Consider the following 22,965-nt stretch of genomic DNA (forward strand, 5'->3'; position numbering starts at 1 on the left):
TGCCCCCGGGGTGGGGCTCCTGAACCCCGCCCAGCCAGCCCGGCCCACCTGCCTATATGCCCTGGCTCAGGCTCCCTGCCCTCAGGAGCTGGCGGGATGGCGCTGCAGGTGGGTGAGAAGGGAGCAGGCCCAGTCGGGGGACTCCCCAAATCCCCAGTGCTCCTTCCCCATACCTGCGGGCTGAGGGGGCATGGGGTGGAGAACCCCTACTGCGCTGGCATCCCTACCACCCTGCTCTGAGGGCTAGGGTCCCGGGGAGGAGCATGCGCTGGGGGTGAGATTGGCTGGGACCCCCTGGACAAGTGGCGTACACTGTGTCCCCCTTTTGAATGCAGTTTGAAGCCTTCTGTGCGGGCGGCCTGGCCCCTGGCTGGAGCCTGTTGGTCCAGGGACACTCTGACTCTGGAGAGGACAAGTAAGGGTCACCGCCCTCCCTGGGGCCCCCTCTCAGCCTTGGGCGGGGTGACTACCCACCCATCTGCTTTCTCACAACCCCCGTGACGCCCCCCAGGTTTGAGATCAACTTCCTGTCCGAGGCGGGGGACATCGCCTTCCACCTCAAGCCCCGGTTCTCCAGCGCCACCGTGGTGGGCAACACCTTCCAGGGTGGCCGCTGGGGCCAGGAGGAGGTGTCCAGCGTCTTCCCACTGGTGCTGGGGGAGCCCTTTGAGGTGATGCGGGCAGGGGAGGGGAGGCCCTTGAGGGTGGGGGGGCTGAGGGGTACCTGCGGAGGCGTCAGGGCTATCCTGCCGCTCTGTGGGAAGGATGCTGTGTCCCCGGCTTTACTGTGCGGGTTTTCAGGTAAAGGCCAGCCTAAAGCCTCCCTGCTGGGTGCGGGTGGGCACACCCCTCAGAGAGAGGGAGGGGACCTCTGGCTGGGGCTCAGACCTCCCATCTGGGGCCGACCTGCATGATGCGGCGGGTTCCACATGGTGAGGGGCCCCGGGCTCCGTGGCGGGCCGTGGGTCACCGGCCTCCCGTCCCCAGATGGAGGTCAGCTCAGACGCAGAGCACTTCCACGTCCACGCCCAGGAGCACAAGGTGCTACAGTTTGCGCACCGCCACAGGCCGCTGGCTGCCATCACCCGGGTGCAGGTGCTGAGTGACCACCGCCTGGCCCAGGTGGAGCTGGCCAGAAGGGACCTGAGCTGGTGGTAATGTATCTGTCCCCCTCCCCCGGCCGCACGGGGGACTTGGCTGGGCATCCTTAACCCCGGGACCCCACAGGCCCAAGCAGCCTGGGAGGGAGACCACAGGCTTGGACCTCTGCAAGCCCAAGGGAGCAGAGCCCACTGCCGGCATCCCACCCCCGAGGCTGGGCTGGGGTCTGGGGCGGGTTCTGGGGCTCAGGCGGGTGTCTTGGATGTTTGCAGGGACGGGGGCCACTGAGCTGTGCCCGAAGTCCCCAGAGGGAGCCTGGGCCATCAACCATTCCTTGTCCAGTGGAGCCCACCAGGGAGCTGAGGGGAGGGGGCTGTGGTTCTCACTCTACCTTCAATAAAGTTTGAGCAGGCTGCAGGGGCTCAGCTGCTATGGGGGGACCGAATGGGGCGAGATGGGGTGATGGATGCAGCCCTAGACCCCCCACCAGAGATGGGGTGGGGTTCTCCCTGAGACCTGCGTGCCCCAAAGGTGGTCTCTTTCCCTGGTTCCATGGGAGGGGAGCAGTGTCAGATGACACTAGATGATGGAGGGCTCCTGGCCAGCGGCCCTTGCAAGATCCTTGGGTACACACCCCTCTGGCTCAGCCCTTGGGGGAGCATCCTGCCCAGTGCAGGACTGTCTGCTGAGAGGTCCCGAAGCCTCCTGGCCCTGCTTCCTGTGGGCTGGAAGGAAGGAGCCTTTCCTGTTTCTCCTTGTCCCACCTGGATGTGAGACGTGCTCCCAGGCCTGCTGTGCGTGTGTGTGTGTGTGCATGTGTGCACGCATGTGTGAGTAGTGGGGGCAGGATGGGTGCAGAGGAAGGGAAGGAGCACTGGAAATGTGGTCTGGGGACAGTGAGCACAGCTGGCAGCCTCGCTGGCTTCACCCCACCCCTGTAACTACCATCCATGCATCTATGTCAGGCATTTGGAGGGCCTGGGTCCCAGCCCTGCTGCCCTGATGTGTGACCTTGGGCTGGTTCCTGAGCTTCTGGGGACACCTGCAGCCCTCAGCTCCTAGGGGACCGTGAGGCTCAGATGAGTGGGTTCAGGCACTTGTCACCTGCTGTAGAATTCCAGAGAGGGATCTCATCCCTGTACAGAAGGGACAGAGGCCAGGGTGGAGAAGTCAATAGCAGGGTGGGGCCCGCGGCCCTCCTGAGCTGAGGGGACATCGCAGCACCCCCACCCCCCCAGGTGAGACAATGGTGGCCCCAGACTCCAGCAGTGCGGCTTCCTTCCTGTCTCCTTGTATTTCCCTGCCTGTGTCCACAGCCCAGCTGGCCCAGGAGCCCCTGCCCCCCCGCCCCCGCCTGTGGGAAGCCTGGCCTTTTGTGTCCACTGGGAGGCTGGGGGCTGACAAGCCGACCTGGACCCTGGGAAGGCCTGGGGTGGCGGGAGGGGGGTCGCCTATGTAGCAGGGGACGGCGGGGGTGGGGCAGTTTCCTTCCACACCCTGGCCTGCGTCTGTGATCCGGCCAGGCTGCCTCTGCTCCCAGGGACTCTGAGCCCGGTGATGGGGGCATCTCTGCTCAAGGTGCCAGGCCCCTGCTCTGTGACCTAAGCTGGCAGCTCACGATCTCTGGGCCTCAGTGTCCCTCAGGCTCCCTCATGGTGAAGTGCTGTCTGCCCCATAGCCATGCAAGGTGGGAGGGCAAAAAAGAGAAGATGCTAGGCGTTCTTTCCCCTGGGGTGGGGAGTGGGCTGCACGGAACGGAGCGCAGGGACGGCCTGAGGCCCAGGGTCACACACTTCTTCTGAGTCTCCTGCGCTCTACGCAAGGGCCAGGCCTGTACCACCTCCAAGAACTCAGCCAGGTATGGAGAGCAGCACGCATCCTACAGATGTGAAGGGGCTCAGGGAGATTAAGTAACTTGAGGAGGCTTGTTCAGCAAATGAGGGAGGGAGCCCAAAATCCCAGGGCTGACAGATCCCACGCACAAGCACGCACCCGCGCACGTGCGGAGCTGAGTCAGCTTCGAATCAGCCCTCGGTCTGCTCTGCTCCGGTTACAAGCTGCCAGGGGCAATTCAGACCACAGGGGCGCCAGACCCACTGCATTCCTGGGCCTCTGTCTCCCCTTCTGTGAAAGGGGGCGCAGGAAGCTTTGAGCTCAGGGGCTCCTGCTGTAGGGGCTGCAGGCCTTGTTAGGACCCCTTCCCTTACTCCCCCTGCCCTCAGCACACCGTGTGGCTGCTTGTCTGGCCTGTCTGGAACTGTGTGCCAGTGCAGCTCTGTTCAGATGATACCTCCTCCAGGAAGCCCTCCCTGACCTCCAGTGGGGCTTTGCACCCTCTGCTTGTCTCTATTCCCCAACCCTATCACACTGCCCCTCCTGGAGGTCGGGGACCAGGTCTTTCCTCACCCAGCCCCCAGCACAGCTGGCTCTGGAGATGTTTGCTGATGAATAAGTGAACTAACGAATGGCTGCCTTGAAGAGAATCACCCAGAGCTTTTAACAAGCTAGAGACATCACCTCCCAACAGGGGCCACAGAATCATAAGGGCTCCAACTCTAATAAGCTGATCCCTGAAATTGAGAGATGGGAATGAGCCCAACCTCCTCCCCGCCTCAGCCCAAAGGCCCTGCACCTTTGGCTTCATCTGTCCCATTGCTTGTCCACCTCCTTCCCAACCCTGGATCTCATGGAGCCATCTCTGCCTCAGGGCCTTGGCACCGGGACCTCCCTGATGCTCTTCCCCAGCACTCAGCCTGGCATGCACCTTCCCACTACGCATCCCAAAGAGCCAGTTGTGGTTTGTGGATTTACCAGGTCACAGGTGTGCCAGACATCTGTCCCCACCGGCGGTCCACTCCAGGACATCGCTGGCTGACCAGGGCGTTCACCGCGGGATTCCTCACACCTGGGACAGGGCCTGGCACATCCTACCACCAATAAATATCTGCTAAATAAATGAATAAATGGCATCAGACCCCGCTTATACCCTTCTAGGGACAAACAGTTCACTACCTACCATAGTAACCCATTTCCCTGGTGATTGGAAGCAAATTCTAGGGCGGCTTAAATCTGCTCTTCCCATCTCTCTCTCTGTGCCATAGCGGCAGCTCCTTGGAAGGAGGCCACACGTTCCTCGATACCCTTCAGAGACCCTGAGACATCAATCAGCAGGATGGGGTGCTCTAGCCAGAGAAGTCCAATGAGGTCCACCAGGACAGCCCCCTGCTCCGGGCAAGTTGAGTCAGTCCATCAGAGGCTGGATTCCCCACTCAGTTATGTGTGTGTGTGTGTGTGTGTGTGTGTGCGCGTGTGCGTGTGTATGTGTGTGTGCACACGTGCACCTGGGCATGCTAGAGGATCCACTGGGCTGGGCCTATCTGGGGAAGCATAGCTGCCTCGGCCAGGAAGCAGTAGCCCTTGCACGGTTAGGTCTGTAGGCTTATGATGCCACCGGGCAGCCGAAGGTACCAGGCCCTCTGGACAGCCGAGGAGGGAGAGCAAATGCCCACGGGGCCACACGACTAAATGAGCCAGGGCGATAGGGACTGGTGCAGTCTGTGGCTAACAGGAAGGTACCTAGCCTACCATGCTCAGCTCCTTCCTCCTATCACAGGGAAGTGTGCAGATCTTCTGATTTTAAGAGATCTGAAGTTAATGCATCTGATATCTCTGTTTTTAAATACTGGCCTCCATGGTGAGACCTGAACCCAATATCAATCTCTAAGCAAACTGCCTCAGGGGCAGTCAGTTCAAGACCTCTGGTCTAAAGCCAACTTTCACCCTGCTTTGTCTCACTTGGACACCCCAGGGTGGGGAGTGCCTTCCTGCCCCCCCCCCCATTCCAGCTCCTTTCTAAAGCCTCTGGGGCCCCATGAGAAACAGACCACCCAGCAGAGGGCGCTCCAGACCAGAGTGCTCCAGAGGGCGCTCCGGGTTTCCCCTCACCCCAAATCCAGGTGGCAAAGACACCCACTCTTCGTTTCCGGGAATGAGAGCCTGGGCCCGAGGTGGAGACGAGGAGCATCAGGAATGGCCAGGCCCCCCACCTAATTGACTGCAGAACCCAGGGCCTGGCGCTGGGCTGAAGGATGGGATGCACCAATGCTGCGTGGGCCTGAACAATTCACCACCTCTCTGAGCCTCAGTTTCCAACTCTGTAGATGGGGCAGCTGTGAGGAGCGTATAGCACCTGCTCAGTGCAGGAGAATGGTGCCCACATGAGCCCCCCTGCTCCCTCCCTGCCAGGCCAGAGCTGCTCCCTGCCAGGATGTCTCCACACCCACCCACCTCCAGTGTCCTGGGCCTCGGCTCATTCATCTCTTCCTGCAGGTTGCCGTGTGTGCAGGGGCTGCGGAGGGAGGCTGATGCCAAGCTCTGACTCCATCTCAGCATGACCCTGGAGGGCTTGGGGCCACCAAGGCAATGTGTGTAGGGCTACAGTGATGCCTCAGTGTGCTTCCTCTCTGTTCAGGGCACAGGTGGCCTTGAGTGGCAAAACTTATCACCATCTCAGGCCCCCAGGGCAGTTTTTGTGACAGGGTGTGGGTCTGCCTGTCATGGGGGCTACCGCAGGTGTCTACGCCGGAGGTCTCACACCAGCTGGGATGTTGCTGCGGTGGTGGGGATGGCAGCCCACAGGCAGCAAGGCCTGCCCCAAGGTGGAACATAAAGAAGAGATGCATACACACCTGACTCTCCACTGCTGACCATCTCTGGAAGGGCTCGGGGAACCTGGCTGCAGGGGTGACTTGGAGCAGCAACTGGGACCTGGGGAGGGGGCGGCAGGCGAAGCGCCCTTCTCAGTAAGTGTGTATTTCTCCCCGGATATTTTCTCATGAAAAACTTCAGACATGCAGAAAGTGGAAATGCCTTTTAGGGAACACCTATTAAGCCGGCTCCCCAGATTCAGGGGGTAACACTTCACTCCATGGTTTCCTCCCTCCAACCTAAGTGGCCGACATCAGAACTGCACCTGGATACTCCAGCAGACATGTCCTTAACTAGCATTCACTGTCCTCTCATGGCTCTTCTCAGAAGCCTATTTTCCTCTTCTATAAAATGGGGTCATAGTTTTCTCCATGAGCCTGAGGGCTGTGGGGCCCTGGTGCTGCCAGGCACAGAGAAGGCCCAGCAGGGCAGTGGTGGGACCTGGATTTTGGCCTCAGCTCCCCCTTCCCACTCCCACCCTGCCCCCAGTCACTGGTCACCCTGCATCCAGAGCCTGGAGCACAGGGCGGTCCTCCCGAGCTCCCTCCAGACTCCGCAGGCTGCTGGCTGGAGCTGTCTTTTCAGCACCACGCAGAGCAGCCCTCCAGTCCAGAGGGCGGGCCAGCATGACCCTGAGGGCCACCCCCATCCCTGACCTGGGCAGGAGCAGCTAGTGCCTGGGGAGCTGGGGGGCCTTGGGCACCTGTGGGGTGGGGCTGGATGGAGAAGGAACCCTGGGCAGGAGGGGCACCCCCTGGAATGAGGGGTTTGGGCAGGGGTTGTGGCTTATACCTAGTGCCTAAGAGAGATCAAAGTGGGACAAGTGGGGACCCCTGGGTGGCTCAGCGGTTTGGCGCCTGCCTTTGGCCCAGGGCGTGATCCTGGAGTCCCAGGATCGAGTCCCACGTCAGGCTTCCGGCATGAAGCCTGCTTCTCCCTCTGCCTGTGTCTCTGCCTCTCTCTCTCTCTCTCTCTCTCTCTCTCTGTCTATCATGAATAAATAAATAAAATCTTAAAAACAAAAACAAAGTGGGACAAGTAAGGTGGGCGTGGAGGTTCTCAACATAGGAGTACCTGCCAGAGGATCATGTTCTCTCTGCACCTGGGCAGTGGGGTCTTTTCCCCTTGAGGGCACTCCTCTTGATGAGACCAAAAGGCTTTCCCTCTCTGCCGTCTCCATGGCCCCAGCAAAGCTAGGGGGTGGGAGTGGGGGCACAAAGGGAAGCATGGAACCCCTGTTTGCACCCTTTCTCTGTAGGGCAACTCAGGTCCAGCTTTGGTGCACTACATATGTCACCAGAGGAACCAAGCACCCTGATCCCCAGCTGACTGGGGGGGAGGGCACAGTCCTCAAGTTGGCATGGATCCCCCAGCCCTGGGTCTTCCTTCAGGAGGTTGAGGTGGCACTGGTGTGGGTGCCTGACCCTGGAGCTGTTCCCTCTGTCCCCCAGTGGCCTGGTGGGTCCTGGGGACGAGGTTTGTCAGGCTAGGGAGGTCCATGTAGGGTGGGCTCCATAGAGGACTGAGCCTGGGGATTCCTGAGTGGCTCAGTGGTTGAGTGTCTGCCTTTGGCTCAGTTTGTGATTCTGGGGTCCTGGGATCGAGTCCTTCATTGGGGTCCTCATGGGAAGCCTGCTTCTCCCTCTGCTTATGTCTCTGCCTCTCTCTGTATGTCTCTCATGAATAAATAAAACCTTAAAAAAAAAAGAGGACTGAGCCCGACTGTCAGGAATGGTGGAAGAGGGGGCGGGGGGCTTCAAGTAGGGGTGAGGATGTCTGGGTGGAGAAGAACACCTCCCTGCCCCTCCTCCTCCCCCTCCAGCTCTCCGTGCCTTCCTACCTCCTCCGGAGGCACTTCTGGAAGTTATGTCCTCCAGAGTCTGGGCCACTCCCACACCCACTTCCCTCTCTGCTCTCTCCCCCTCCTTGGTTGAAGTCTTCATGAGGATTTCAGAGGCTAAAGGCAGACCTGGCAGAGAGGAGGGCAGTCAGGGAACTCTGAGAGCTAGAACAGTGGAGTGGGGAATGGGGCCTGGTCCTTGAAGGCTCAGGAGAGCAGGTGTCCTTTCTAGACACTCAGTGATGACCTCACTTATCCTCACAAGAGCCCTATGGGGATGTCTTCATAGATGAGGGGACTCAGACACAGAGAGGGGAGGCATCTGCCTGAGGTCACACAGCATAACTGTGGCAGAGCTGGGATTGGAACCCAGGCCCTCTGATTCCAGAATCTTTTAGATATCTGGGTGGCTGCTGTTGGAAAAATACATATATTCAGTCCCATTTTTATTGTTTTTCTCCTTATTTAAAAAAATGAGGTCTTAGGTTTGCAAACATGGATTTGCAAACAAAAATTTTGGGGAGACTCTGCCCCCCATCCCTGGAGAGGTGTTGGTCACTCTGAACGTGGCAGAGGTCCCACACTCATGCCCAATGCTTCATGGGAAGTGGGCAAAGCCAGTGGCCGAGCGGCATCCAGGCTGTGAGAGAGCCTGGGGAAGCCCGGAGGGGACCCCATGTACTCTGGCCAGCTGCCTGGAACAGCCCGGAACTTGGAGAGGCAGCCTCTTTCCGGGAGCACTGAGGCCCTGCACCTTGTGGGGCCTTGCACTGAGGGTGGGGGTGTGGCGGGGGTGGAGAGGCTCCTTAATGCCCTATGGGGAAGGCACCACCAGCAGTACAGAGACCCAGGCCGCACTCTGACCCAAACCTGACTGTGCTTTCAGGACCTTGGAAACAGCCCCCCATCCTCATTTCAAACCTCAACCCCTCTCCAGCCAAGAGCTCCATTCCTTTTCGGTAAGCATTGCCCTCCCTGACAGCCAGCCATTCTAAGCCTGCTAGCATGGGACCAGTTCCAGCCCGAGGGACAAAGCCGTAACCAGGGCCGCAGGCCGGGCTGACCCTGGACAGGCAGTTGGCACTGCTGCCTTGCAGGGCCCCTCGCCATGGTTACAGCCCACCCGCAGTTCCACTCAGAGGCAGGCATTGTTTGGGCGCCAGAGTGTGGCAAGCACCCAGGAGACCGGGCTGGCACAATGGCCTTGGAGTGTCTTTGGCCATGGACGTGTCGCTGAGTGCTTTCCCACGCTCTGGCCTCTCAGCAGTCCTGGGAAGGTGAGTGCACCCTGGCTTTGGTAGATGGAGAAACTGAGGCCTGCAGAAGAAGTGTGTTAGGGAGTCAGGGCCAGCCTTGGATAAGTCTGTGAGTCAGGGCTTGCCACAACCAGGTAATGGGTGGGATGCCCAACCTTTGCTGGGCAGCACCAGTGAGATGACAGCATTACTATGACATGGATCACGAACACATGTGAGCCAATACTGGTGGCTTCACCAGTCCTCCCGCCCTCCATGCTCCTGTCCCCAGGGAGACAAGAGCACATGCTGCTTGTGCACTTTGTAGTCTCCAAACCTTTTCCCCCACTGACCACTCCGCCCAAATGCTCTTTTCTTGATTCTCTCCCTATAAACCATCACCTTCCTTAATTCCTTTCCATTTAGTGGGAGGGGACGTTGTTTTATTAGTCCCTTTCCAAGCACATGTCAACTTCCCTTTGAACCCTGTCATGCCCTCTTGTGCAGTGTGTTTCTGGGGTGTGGATGATCCTGGAATATGCCCTCCCATCTCTGGGAGGTACCCTGGAGGTACCTGGAGGGTCTTCTGGCTGGACCCTTCTTCTCACTGATCAAGATCATCAAGGACAGGCTGCTTGACGCATTTGCTTCCCAGACTTGGGTCTTGAACAGAATTTGCAAGGTTGAGGCTATTGCTTAAACCTGCTGGCTTGAAGGTACCACAAGTTCATAATCAAACCAAGGAGAAAAGCATGCGACAGCAAACAACCCTCACATATTCAAGAACAACGGGATCAGCAGCTCACTTCTTATCAGAAACAAGAGAAGCTGGTATAAAGAGTGGAATGAAATGGTCAAAGTGCTAAAGAGAAAAAAAGCCAACTCTCAGAATCCTATATCCAGCAAAACTATCCATCAAAAAGTGAAGATAAAGTAAAACCATTTCCAGGTGCAAAAAGTCTAAGGGAATGTGTTGCTAGCAGACCTGTCTCACAATAAATACTAAAAGAATTCCTTCAAGCTGTGAAGAACTGATACAAAGTGATAAATTGAGTCCATGGAGAGAAATGGAAAGCTCTGGGGATGTTGACTGCATATGTCAATGTACCAGACCACACACACACATCTTGCTGATGCTGTATATTGACAATAACAGCACAGGGCAGTGGGGAGAGACAGAGTTACATAGAAGCAGCAAAGTTTCTATGTTTTCCTGGAATTAAGTCAGTATTAATCAGGAGATTGTGATAAGAGGCATGTGCAATCCCCAGAGCCATTACTACAAGAAAAAACTAACAAAAACAGTTTTTAAAAAATCAACAGAGAAATTTAAGTGGCACACTAAAAAAATATTTATATAACATGAAAGAAGGTAGTGAAGGAGGAACAGAGGAAGAAAATAGATGGGAGACATACAGAAAGCAAATAGCAAAATTAAAGATGTAAACCTACCTGGAATAATCGAGTGTATATATTTGGTCTTTGTCGCTGGCATAGAGCTCCTAAAACCTTTGGAATTTCCTGATTGATGTCTTCTGTAATTCATAATAAGCCCCTATGGCCCACACCTGGGTCTATGCTAATGAGGGGACTCCAGATGGGGGAGTGCCCCGGACACCTCAAGAGGGGTGGTCCCCAGAGGAACCAACCCAGATTAGAGGGCTGGAAATTTCAGCCTTCATGGAAGACAGAGGGCTCAAGACTGAGTTTGTTTGGTTGTTTTGTTTTGTTTTGTTTTGTTTTTGTTTTTTGTTTTACTGAGTTTAATCATTACTGGCCAATGATTTGATTGGTCATGCCTAATTAGTGAAACCCCATCTAAACCCCCTAAACAAGGGGGTCTGGTGCTTCTAGGTGGTGACATAGATGTGCTGGGAGGGTGGTGCATCTAGAGGGGGCATGGAACCTTGGGCTACCCTCCGCCCACTCACACATCTTGCCCCATGCATCACCTCCATTTGGCTGTTCCCAAGTTGTATTCTTTATAATATGACTATAATCCTAAGTATGGTGCTTTCTTGAGTTCTGTGAGTAATTCTAGTGAATTATTGACCTGGAGGGAGATCATGGGAGCCAGTGAATGTGCAGCCAACTTAGATGGGTATGCAGGAAGCCTGGGGACCCTGGATTTGAAGCTAATGTCTGAAGTGGGGGCAGCTTATGGGAATGAGCCCCTCACCCATGGAGCCTGCACTGACTCCAGGTAGTTACTGTCAGAACTGAACTGAATTGTAGTACACTCAGTTGGTGTTGGAGGATCACAGAATTAGGTTGATAGATTCTATGTCAATAATTACGTTAAATGTAAATTGGGGCTTACCCACCCCAATCAAAAGGAGACGTTTTCAGGCTATATTTTCTTAATACTTAAAAAAATTAAGATCCAGTTCTATGCTGTCTAAAGACACAAACAGATGAAGGTAAATGGATATGTAAACAACAGCCACAAACTTGTGATAACAGCTGGGATGACTACATTAACATTGTCCCTGAAATGCAAGTCCAGCCCAGATGGCTTTACAGGTAAATTCTACCAAATACTTAAAGAAGAAATAATATAAAATCCATCACAAGATAAAGAATGAGGGCAACATTACCCTGATTCTCAAGTCAGACAATGACATCACAAGAAAACTGCAGATCTATGTCCTTAGTAACACAGATATAAGAATCCTTAACAAAATATTACAAACTGAATCCAGCAACATGTAAAAAAGATCCTATACCATGACCTGATGGAAATTGTTCCAGGAATGTGAAGTTGGCTTAGTGTTCAAAAGCCAATTCATGTGGGACGCCTGGGTGGCTCAGCGGTTGAGTGTCTGCCTTCCGGCTCGGGGTGTGATCCTGAAGTCCCAGGGTCAAGTCCCACATCAGGCTCCCTGCATGGAGCCTGTGTCTCTGCCTCTCTCTGTGTGTGTGTCTCTCATGAATAAATAAATAACAATTTAAAAATCAATTAATGTGATCACTGCATTAATTGAATAACAGACAAAACCCCAGATGATCATGTCATCTACATTCCTAGATGTAGGAAAAGCATCTGACCAAGATTAACATCATTGATAATAAAAACTCACGACATACTAGAAATAGAAGGGGATTTCCTCAAATGGATATAGGCATCTATGAGAAGCTATAGCTAGTAATTGTAATGATGAAAGACTGAAATTTTCCCCCTCTAACACTAAGGACAAACCAAGGATATCCATCATCCTTGTTGTTCAACATTTTGCTGAAGACGCTAGCCAGTGGAACAAGGAACAAATAAAATGAACTAAAACAAAAGAAACTAAATAAATCTAGATTTCAAAGGAAGAAGTAAAACTATCTTTATTCATGGATGGGATAATCCTTAATGTAGAAAATCCTAAGGAATCCCCCCCCCCAAGAGCTACCAGAACTAATAAACCAGGTTAGCAAGGTAGCAGGATATAAGATTAATATACAAAAATCAATTATAGTTCTATATACAAGCAGTGAACATTCTGAAAATGAAAGTAATTGTTCCATTCACAATAGCACAAGAATAACACAATGCTTAAGAATAAATGTTACAAAAGAAGAGTAAGGCTCCCATACTGAAAAGAACAAAACATCATTGACACAAATTAAATAGTATTTAGGTAAACAGAAAGACATTCTATACTCAGTTCTCTGTGGAGCGACCTATAGATTCAACACAATCTTTATAGAAATCCTAGGAGGCTTTTTGGGGTAGGAATTGAGAAGCTGATCCCAAAGTTTATATGGGAATTTATAGGACCTAGAATAATTGCCAAAACAATTTTGAAAGAGAAGAGCAAAGCTGGAGAACTGGCACTACATAACTTTCAAACTTGTGATAAAACCACAGGAATCAAGACAGTGTCACACCGGCACAAAGACAGGTATATAGGTGAAACAGAACTGAGAATCCAGAAATTAGCCGTTGTATTTATGGTCAGTTGATTTTCTTTTTTTTCTAAAGATTTTATTTATTTATTTGAGAGAGAGAGAGAGAGAGAGAGAGAGAGCATGAGCAAGGTGATGGGGCAGAGGGAGAAGCAGACTCCCCACTGAACAGAGAGCTTGATGCGGGACTTGATCCCAAGACCCTGAGTTCATAACCTGAGCCGAAGTCAGACGGTTAACCAAGTGAGCTACGCAGGTGGCCCTGGTTAGTTGATTTTCAACAAAAGTACCAAGAGAATTCAATGGAGAAAGGATAGTCTTTTCAACAAATGGAGCTAGAACAATTGGGTATTGCAAAAAGAGAGGATAAACCTTACCCCAAGCACAAGAAATCCCCTCAAAATGCTCCATGTAACAGTGAAAACTATAAAACTTCTGTAAGAAAACAGAGGAAATCTCTATTATCCTGGGTCAGACATGCCACCAAAAAAAGCACAGTCCATAAAAGAAAAATCGATAAGCTGTACTTCATCATAAGTTTAAAAAATCACCTCAAATGACACCATTACTAAAAAGAACAGATGAGCTATAAATGGGGAAATATGTATAAAGTGTACATCTGATAAAAGACTCATGTCCACATACACATTTATAAATAGAAAACAAAAGTCAGTAAGAAAATAACCTAATGTAAAAATGGGCAGAAGACCTAAATAGTTCATCAGAGAAGATATATGAATTGACAAGCATAAAAGCAAGATGTTCAGAATAATCAGTTATTAAAGAAAAGCAAATTAAAACCATGATGAGATCCCAGGACACACCAACTGGAAGGGCTATAGTCAAGAAAGACAATAATTCAGTGCAGGATGGGGAGCATTTGGAACCCTCATGCATTGCCAGCATAACATAGACAGTCAGTCACTTTGTGAAGCCTGGCAGCTTCTTTTTTTTTTTTTTTTTTTTTTTTAATTTTTATTTATTTATGATAGTCACAGAGAGAGAGAGAGAGAGAGGCAGAGACACAGGCAGAGGGAGAAGCAGGCTCCATGCACCGGGAGCCCGATGTGGGATTCGATCCCGGGTCTCCAGGATCGCGCCCTGGGCCAAAGGCAGGCACCAAACCGCTGCGCCACCCAGGGATCCCGCCTGGCAGCTTCTTTAAAAAGTTAAACATGAACTAATCATATGACCCAGCAATTCTACCCTCAAGAATCTACCCAAGAGAAATGAAAACATATGTCCACACACCGAGTATATGAATGTTCACAGCAGTATCTATATAACAGCTCCAAGCTGGAAACCGTCTAAATATCCATCACTGGGGAAAGGATGCACCAAATGCAGCCCATCCACACAATGGAATGCTATTCAACAAGAAAAGAATGAAGTATGGATCCTTGTGACATGGATGAGGCTCAAGAATGTGATGCTGAGTGCAGCTGGACATGGAGGACTTCTTATTGTAGGATTCCATATATAAAAATGTTTAGAAAAGGCAGATTTATGGACACAAATGCCAGGGGCTCAAGTGGAAGCAGAGGCTGGCTGTAGATGGGGTGGGGTAAGCTTTTGGTGTGATGGAAATGTTCTGAAACTGGATTATGGTGGTGGTTGCACAATCCTGTAAATTTTGTATAAGTCATGTACAACAGGTACATTTTATGTTGTGTTAATTGCATTTCAACAAAACTGTTTTTAAAGAAGTAAACATTGATTATTTTTGTATTATTATTGTATCTGTTTGTTGTCTCATTTTGTTGTGTTAAAAATACAATACCAGGGGAACCTGGGTGGTTCAGTCAGTTAAGTGCTCGACTTAGGCTCAGGTCATGATCTCAGGGTCATGAGATTGAGCCCTGCGTCAGGCTGCACCCTGAGCATGGAATCTGCTTAAGATTCTCTCTCTCTCTGCCCCTCCCTCCCACTCCTGCTCACACATGTGCTCTCTCTCTCTTTCTCTAAAAATATATATAAATACCATTTACAATCACTCAAAAAAAAAAACCCCTCAAAATGCATAGATGTGAATCTAACAAAACATGTACAGATTTCTATGCTAAAAACTGCAAACTGTGAAGAAATAAATAAAATAAATGGAAAGACATACAATGTTCATGGATTAGAAGGCTCAATGTAGGGAAGATGTCACTTCTCCCAAAACTGATTTAATGCAATTCCTATAAAAAATTCTGGAAATACTATTTTTTTTGTAAATACAGACACAATTATGCTAAAATTGACAGAGAGAGGTAAAGGACTTGAAGAGGTAACACAAATGTCAACAAAAAAAGTGAGACGAGCCCCTTTACCTGATTTTAATCCTTACTAGAGAGTGGCAATGACCAACACTGTGTGGGATTGGCAGAGGGCAGACACAGTGACCGATGGGAGAGGATAGAGAACTCACAAAAAGCCTTGTGTAAGTATGGCCAGCTGACTTGACAAAAGTGCAAGAGCAATTCAGTGGAGGGAACATTGTCTTTTTAATAAACAGTGCTGGAGCAATTGAATACCCACAGGCAAAAAGCAAACTTCAATCCACACATCAAACTTGATTAGAAAACCAACTCAAGGGGATCCCTAGGTGGCTCAGCAGTTTAGTGCCTGCCTTCGGCCCAGGGTGTTATCCTGGAGCCCCGGGATCGAGTCCTGTGACAGGCTCCTTGAGTGGAGCCTGCCTCTCCCTCTGCCTGTGTCTCTGCCTCTCTGTCTCTCTGTCTTTCATGCTGCCCTGCAGAGGACCCGCCTGAAGTTACAGGCTGGAAGCAAACATTTGCAAACCACATATCTGACAAATGACTCATATCTAGAGTATATAAGAACTCACAAAACCCCAAATGAAAAAAATCCAATTACAAAATGGGCAAAAAAAACATGTAGAGATGTGTCACTGAAGAGGATGTGGCAAACGGTGCCAGGATGGCAAGCAAACAGCACCAGCCACTGGGCAAACGCAGATGGAGAGCACCAGAGCATGCTTCTGCACCCACTACAAGAGCTGAAATGCAGCGTGTGACCACAAGCAGCACATCCGCTGTGGGGCATCCCATGGAATAGAGCCTGGGGATAGAAAGGATGAATCTTTTCCTGGCAATATGGCACTATGTGGAGTGAGAAACACTAACCTCAAAAGGCGACATACTGTATGATCCCAGTTAGGTAACATTCTTGAAATGACAAAGCCACAGAAATGGAAGCCAGACTTGTGGTCACCAGGGTGAAGGGTTGGCTGTACAACAGAGTGGCAACACGAAAGAGGTCCGCATGGGGATGGAGTGTCCTGGGTCTTGGTTGTGGTGGTGTCTCCACAGATTTACACGTGTGATCACAGGACATGGAAGGAGACTCACCCATTGTACTAACATCAACCTGCTGGTTTAGATCTGATACTATGATCACATGAGAGGTAGCCATTGGGGGAAAACACAGGACCTCTCTGTGCTGTGTTTGGAGCTTCCCGAGAATCTGTAATTATTTCAAAATAAGAGATCAGAACAACAGTGACAAAGCAATCCCTGATTATCCCAATTTCTGTGGGCCGGGAATTCTAGTGATATCACGTGGTGGCTCTGGCTTGGGGTTTCTCATGAGGCTGCCCTTACAAGGGTGTGAATGTTGGTTGGGGCTGCTGTCATCTGAAGGTCAACTGGGGTAGGAGGCCCTGATTCCCGCTGGCTATTAGTGAAGGTCTCTGGTCCTCAACCGGTGACCCTCCTTAGGGCCACTTGAGTGTCCTGACATATGCCGGCTTCCCCTAGAGTCAGTGACTGGGAGAGAGCAAGGACGAAGCCACTGTCTGGGGGGCTAGCAGGCTGCGGGGTGCTCTGAACCCTGGGAGGGGCTGGAGGGACCAGCTGACTGGGGAGCTCTGTTGTCGGGCTTTTTGCTGGGTCTCTCCTCTGGGGCTACTCTGTTCCCAGAGATGATGCTGGGTGGTGTGGAGGAAGCCTGTTCCTGTCTGTCATCACTGGGGCATGGGGTCCTCAGGAGCACACAGCACTGTTCCTTCCCTCTCAGGACTGGGCTGGGGAAGAGGTTGCATGGGGTTGGGGAGGGGCGTCTGGGGACAATCTCGCCCCCTGCATGCCCTGGCAACACCTCCTGTCGGCCCCTCTGAGGATTTGGGGGACAAGTCAGGCTGGTCTCGACGTTCCCACGGCTGTTGAGGGTTTGCTTCTGTCGAGGGGGCGTGTCATTACCATTTGTCGCCTCTGCTCTGGTTTCTAACATTTGCTTGCTGTCACATCCTCTCCTGTCCCCCTGATACCCGTGGATTTATGCCTGTAAAAATATCTTATTACTGTCATTCATGGGAAGCTGCAAAGGGAGTGAGAACAGGTGCACGTGTTCAATCACCATCTGTACCCCAGACATCAAAAAAAATTTTTTTTAATTAAATTTTGCTACAGTCAGTTTGGGTTGTTTGTAACCTTGATTGATCCAGGCAAAATTCCCACATCTGCTCTTCCAACAGGAGCTCGGAGAGCACTTACTCCACGCCAGGCCCAAGGACACAAGCAGAGATGTCACAGGAGGGGGAGGTCCAGATGGTGAGCTGGGGTGGGTCACACGAGGAAAGGGCTGGTCCCTGGTTCTGGGAGCTGCTCCTGAATGATGAGCTGAACTGGATGTAAGGGGGTGGGCAGACCCCACAGACGGCGGTGTGGTGCCTGGCGCGGTCAGCGTATGCAAGGGATAGCTGGTGTGGGCATAATCTGGCCAGGCCTTGGCAGTCGGGCTGAGGATGTCAGGGGCTCCGCAGGCACCCAAGAGTCTCTGCAAATCTAAAGAACATGTGCTCGGAACCCAGCTATAGGAGAGGCAAGTGAAAAGATCTGTGCAGAGGGGAGAGAAAGGAGGCAGGAGACCCCAGGGGAGACACCCCCACCCAGGAGCTGTGGACGTTCTATATCCTGGTCTGGGTGGCGGTTACACAGTAGACACGTGTGTGAAAACTTATTGGGCTGAGCATTTGGGATTTCTGCACTGAACTGTATGGACATGATCCTTCAATTGGAAAGTAATGACAATACTGCAAATAGCCCCGGGCGAGAGGTGAATTCATGCAGGGTGGGAGAGCCACTGGGCCAGGTTCAAGTGTAGCAGGAGTTTAGAGGTGCTTAGGGAAGGCTGCCTGGAAGAGGGGGCCTGGAGAGGACCCGTGGCTGCGAGAGAGCAAAACAGGTTGGGAGCCAGTGGGCTGAAGCCCCAGGGAAGAAGGACAGAACATTCTAGAAACAAGACACTGCTTACACAGAACTGATAGGTCCACACCAAGACCATAGCTCTGAAGTGCAGCAGGACCTTGCCCCAGAAAGCTGGGACAGGCCTTTGTTCCCCCAACAAAAGGACCCTCTGCTTTATCAAAGGGATCCCCCAAAGGGGGCTTCTAGCAGCAGCTCCTTGGGGTGTGAAAATGGGACTTGAGGGTCAGAGGCCAGGCAGAGGCAGCAACTCGTGGGAAGGTACAATAGCATCTGCCCCTGGGGGTCCCTTAGGTGGACAAGGGTGTGCTGGAGGGTGGACATGAACCCCCCAGCCAGGCTGGGCAGGGGCTGGGTCCTGCCACACTTGGGCGGCGTCGCGGACACAGCACATGTCTGGATCCACATGTGTCCAGGATGACCCAGGGCCACCTCCAGGATATAGAAGGCCCAAAGACAGACTCGGGGTGGTGGTCCAGGGGGCACGTCTGCAGGGCTTCAGAGCCTGGTGGAGGCTGAGCCCCACATCTCCTGGACACCCCCGCATGAGGAGCCCAGGGCAGAGAGTGCCCTTCCTCAGTGATGACAAGTGAGCTGAACCTGGGGTGTGAGCCCCGCACTGCCCTTCACTGTGGGGCTGGCCTGGGGGGAGGCTCCCCCCGCTTGCTTCACACTGTAGGTAAGGGGCCTGGGGCGCCCACTGTGAAGATGGCGGCCAGGGGGGTGTTCCGGGCCCGGGGTGACCGACGCCTTGCCCTCCGTGCGGGCCGTCCTCGCCCAGCCCAGCCACCCAGGGCTCCGGGGCCGGGCTGGGCACCTCTCACTGGCCCCGACAGGCTCTCCGCCCAGAAGGCTGCGGTCTGCTCCTCCAGGGGAGCCTCTAGGCCCTGAGCCCATCATTCCAGAAAGACTCACCAGGAGGTGTGACTGCCCAGCCCTTGACCAGCGAGCCCACACAGCTGTGCTTGCGGAAGCGCCCCTGGGCACCCCAGCAGAGCCGCTGACCGGCCGCATTTCTGACCCGAGGCTGCCCCCTGGTGGGAGCGCCGCCACCGGCCAGCCCAGCTCCGCGAGGCCCCTCCCAGGACCGAGGCCACCGGTCTGCTGACCCCCCATTCAGAGGGCCCCACCTCGTCATGTTCCCTCGTGCACAAGGCCGCAGGGTCCCCAGTGGCCAGCAGGAGGGGGGCATCGGCTCTGTGGAAGCGCTGGGGGTCATTCCCAGGGAAACCAAAGGGACCAGGACTATGTCCCCAGGAAGGGCGGCCCAGCAAAGGACAAGCCCCTGGAGCAGGTGCTGGACAGTGGCCTCACTGTGTGACCCGAGCCTCAGTCTCCACATACAGAACTCAGAGGCACGCAGCCGCTGAGCCCTCGCGGTGTGCTGGTCCCACCCAGCACGGGCTACAAGTGTAAAATGCACCCGGGGCACCCAAACCCCCAACCACCCAGAATATAAAATATCTCACAGATAGTTTTGATATGATTCACAAGTTGAAATGACAATATTTTGGATATACTGGGTCAAGTACATAATCAAAATTAATTTCCCCTCTTGCTTTTTGCTTTTGAAGGCAGCACCCCCCGCCCAAATATGAAATCACCATGTAGCTCAAAGCGTTGTGGAGGATTTGATCCGTAAAGCATGACAAAGGGCGGCCAATCCTGCTGTTACCAGCACAGAGTCATTGCTAAAAGGAGGAATTTTATCTGAAAAACTCATAGTAATTTTGCATTCTCCTCTATAATCTATCTGTGCTCCTTTTCACGAAAAACAAAATGTTTGTGTGTGTGTGTGTGTTTTTTAAGATTTTATTTATCTATTCATGAGAGACAGAGAGAGAGAGAGGCGGAGACGTAGGCAGAGGCAGAATCAGGCTCCATGCGGGGAGCCCGACGTGGAACTCCATCCAGGACGGCGGGATCACGCTCTGAGCCAAAGGCAGACGCCCAACCGCTGAGCCATCCAGGCGTCCCAACAAAATGTTTTTTTAACAAAACTTGGATCAAAGTCACCAGCTGAGAAAGATGTGCCTGCTTTGAATCTGTGGGTCAGTGACAGGGCTAGTGGCCGGGGGCAGTGGGGAGGGTCGGGCACACCTCAAGGCCACATGGCCTCTGTGAGTGCGAGGTCTCAAACCCGTGGGCCCTGCCCAAGCCCCAGCCTTCATCACACACAGGAACATCCCTGCCAAATGTGAGCTCAGCCAGCCTGGTGACAATATCCCCATCCCGGAGAAGGTGACTTGCCCTGGGCCCCCGCTCCCCCACACGCTCCAAGCTTCCACAGACAGGCCTGCATGGTTAAGGCCCTCCTCCCCGGGCACCCTGCCTGTTCCCACTGGCTGAGCCCCCCAGACACTTCAGAGGAGGCCGGGCACCAGGGAAGCCGGAGATGAGCATCCTCCCCAACCAAGGGGCTGAGCCGCAGAGGACACCCAACTGTCCCAGCCCTGGACGCCAGGCCGCTGAGCTCAGCACCCTCAGACACTCCCACCCACAGCGCACAATGGTCCTGGCCCCCACAACACACCCTCGCCCACACCTGCCGGTCCGATGACAGCCATCCTGCTGGGTGAGGGGATGGCTCACTGGGGTCTCGGTTTGCTGGTCCCTGACGAGTCCGTGATGCCGAGCAGCTTTTCTTGTGTTTGTGGACACTCCTGTCTTTGGAGAAATGTCCATTCAAGTCCTGTGCCCATTTTTGAATGGGGTTGTTTGTTTTTCTCTTGAACCTCAGGTCTCTGTTCTGTATACGCCTCCCTTATCAGATCTACGACCTACAAATATTTTCTCCTGTTCTCTAGCTGCCTTTTCACTCTGACAGTGTGTTCGACACTGCACCTCCCCCCTTGGCACACGGTCCACTCCAAGCCTTCATTCATGTGCCTGAGGAAAGGATCTGCTTGCTCTCTCTCTGTTTCCCTGACCACAAGCTGCATAAGGCACCAGCTGCCACCTGGGGTTGTGTTTTCTTGCACTTCCAGGAGTCCGCCAACTAGCCCCCCTCTGTCTAGCTGGAGCACACACACACATGCACACAGGCATGCACGCACACATGCATCATGCATGTACCTGCATGCACACACATGTTCACATGTGCACATCCATGCATGCACCAACACACGTGCACACATGCAGACACACAGGGGTACCCATGTGTATGCAGGGACACACGCACAGATGCACACCATGCAACACTCATGTGCACATTCATGCAGACACGCATGCACACATATGCACATGTGCATGCATGCACATGCATGCACACACTTGCACACACAGGTACACCCATGCATATGCATGCACACACATGCATGCACAGATGCACACCACACACACACACTCATGCGCACACACATACATACTCCTGAGTTTTGTGGCCAGGCTGCATGCCCAGGGGCTGACTTCACACCCTGCTAGAACACAGGGCTCAGGAAAGGCTAGGAAAACTGCTTCCAGTGGCCAATTCTTATATAATACACAAAGTGTCTCGTCAAGACAGAACACATTTTCATTCAAAACATGACCCGTCTGCTGAGCAGAGCAGACTTCAGCGCCTTCAGTGGCTGAGGGACTCCGATGGGCTCAGGCCCCCCGCAGAAAGGCTACCCCTTGTTTGCCCATCTGGAAAGTTCTTCAGGAAGTGGGGGCCGAGGCTGAGGCGTGGGGCTGTCGATCCCCCTAGAGCAGTGATGCATTGGTGGCCAGGCCGTGATTTCCACTCTTGCCAGCTTCGTGCAAGTTTTTCTTGGGGAAATTGAGGGAGACAAGACACAGCCACAGTCTTCAAGATCCAAACGCATCTAATGTGGTTGCGGCCACTGTTTTGTTCTGCGCAGATGCCAACTTCAGTGGAGGCAGATCTGGCTCAGCATTAATCCAAGATTGTAAACAGCCGATTATCCCACCAGGGAGGGGCAGTAAAGTAGTGAGCCCCCTGCCATGGCAAGTGTGCAAGGTGGGGCTGCCATGGACTCCGTGGTGACACCAAAAGCTCCCCCCACCCAAATATTTCCTTCACCTGTATGGATGTTAAATGTGTTTATTCTCTTGACGACTGTTGAGAGGGGCACAGTGGGTATCCCAGAAAAGCAACCTCTCAGAGAAGAGGGGAGCTGGCAGGTGAGGCCAAAGGAAATGACCCACAGAGCTCAGCCCTGCCCACAGGAGCCCACATCCAGTTCCATGAAGGACGTGGCACCAACCTCCATACCCACCAACCTCCCTACTGCCCAGCTGTTACCCCAGATGCTGTTCCGGCCCTTCCAGCTCATCTGGACAGCATGCCAGGAGGCTGGCAGACAGCAAAGGTAGAGAGGCTCCCAACCGGGCCCTAGGAGCCTGCTGGTCCCGGGGAGGCAGGCCCCAGTTCAGGGCCCCAAGCCCTCAGAGTGTCAGGCCAGGGCCAGGAGGCTCCATGGGCACCATCTTGATGGGGCTCAGCCTAGAACCTATGGCTAAAAGCCTGGAGGAGCCGTAAGTCCACCATTCTGGGCCCTCTTAGCTGACTCGCTCAAAGCTTCTGTCTTAGCTCCGTCCAGCACAGGGGCCCGTCTCCAGGCCAGGCCAGGCCAGGTAACGACCCCGCGTGTGAGTCAGCAGCCAGGCAGCAAGCAGTTCCAGCTCTGGGAGGAGAGGGGAGGGCGGGGACGGAGAGCCAGGGCTGTCTGGTTTCTCCTGGGCCGTGGGCATGGGGCTCCCGCTTCCCAGGAAGATGTCAGGATGTGGGGGATCGCAGTGGGCATTCACCCCCCACTGGGCTGATGCTCACAGCTATCTTTGTACCAGGACGGATTCCTCTGGATTATGCCTGTGAGGTCTGTTCCATGAGGGGCATCAGAACCGGCGAAGGAGTTCATGGCCACAGTTAGAGCAGGAGGCCTCAGACATCCTTGGCAGATAAGGACCCAACAGCCTGAAAACAGGCGTGCCCAGCTCTCCTTGGCTGCCGCCCAAGTGGTGTGAGCTCCACTGGACA

General features: G+C 53.3%; 1 protein-coding gene and 2 long non-coding RNA genes across 8 annotated transcripts; 2 read left to right on the top strand and 1 right to left on the bottom strand.

Moving 5' to 3' along the window:
• The first annotated feature begins 310 nt into the window (after positions 1-310).
• Positions 311-1,515, top strand: GRIFIN (galectin-related inter-fiber protein). The gene is made up of 4 exons (XM_038539621.1): positions 311-415; positions 512-671; positions 988-1,154; positions 1,374-1,515. Exons 1-4 carry the CDS (start codon positions 330-332, stop codon positions 1,387-1,389), a joined length of 429 nt encoding a protein of 142 aa, XP_038395549.1. The 5' UTR covers positions 311-329; the 3' UTR covers positions 1,390-1,515.
• A 1,032-nt stretch (positions 1,516-2,547) lies between these two features.
• On the bottom strand, positions 2,548-8,719 carry LOC111096237. 6 transcript variants are annotated; one of them, XR_005360337.1, is made up of 5 exons: positions 8,570-8,719; positions 7,649-7,777; positions 5,790-5,868; positions 5,389-5,449; positions 2,548-4,048 (listed from the first exon to the last, which is right to left on the bottom strand). It is a non-coding gene; the product is annotated as an uncharacterized LOC111096237 (long non-coding RNA). The 6 variants fall into 6 exon arrangements; XR_005360333.1 differs by having other exon boundaries at positions 5,389-5,505; XR_005360334.1 differs by having other exon boundaries at positions 5,389-5,564.
• A 69-nt stretch (positions 8,720-8,788) lies between these two features.
• On the top strand, positions 8,789-19,764 carry LOC102155053. Its single transcript, XR_005360673.1, has 3 exons — positions 8,789-8,925; positions 17,255-17,330; positions 19,559-19,764. It is a non-coding gene; the product is annotated as an uncharacterized LOC102155053 (long non-coding RNA).
• Positions 19,765-22,965: the final 3,201 nt, after the last annotated feature.

The sequence above is a fragment of the Canis lupus genome, chromosome 6 (assembly GCF_011100685.1).
Source record: "Canis lupus familiaris isolate Mischka breed German Shepherd chromosome 6, alternate assembly UU_Cfam_GSD_1.0, whole genome shotgun sequence".
Lineage (NCBI taxonomy): Eukaryota > Metazoa > Chordata > Mammalia > Carnivora > Canidae > Canis > Canis lupus.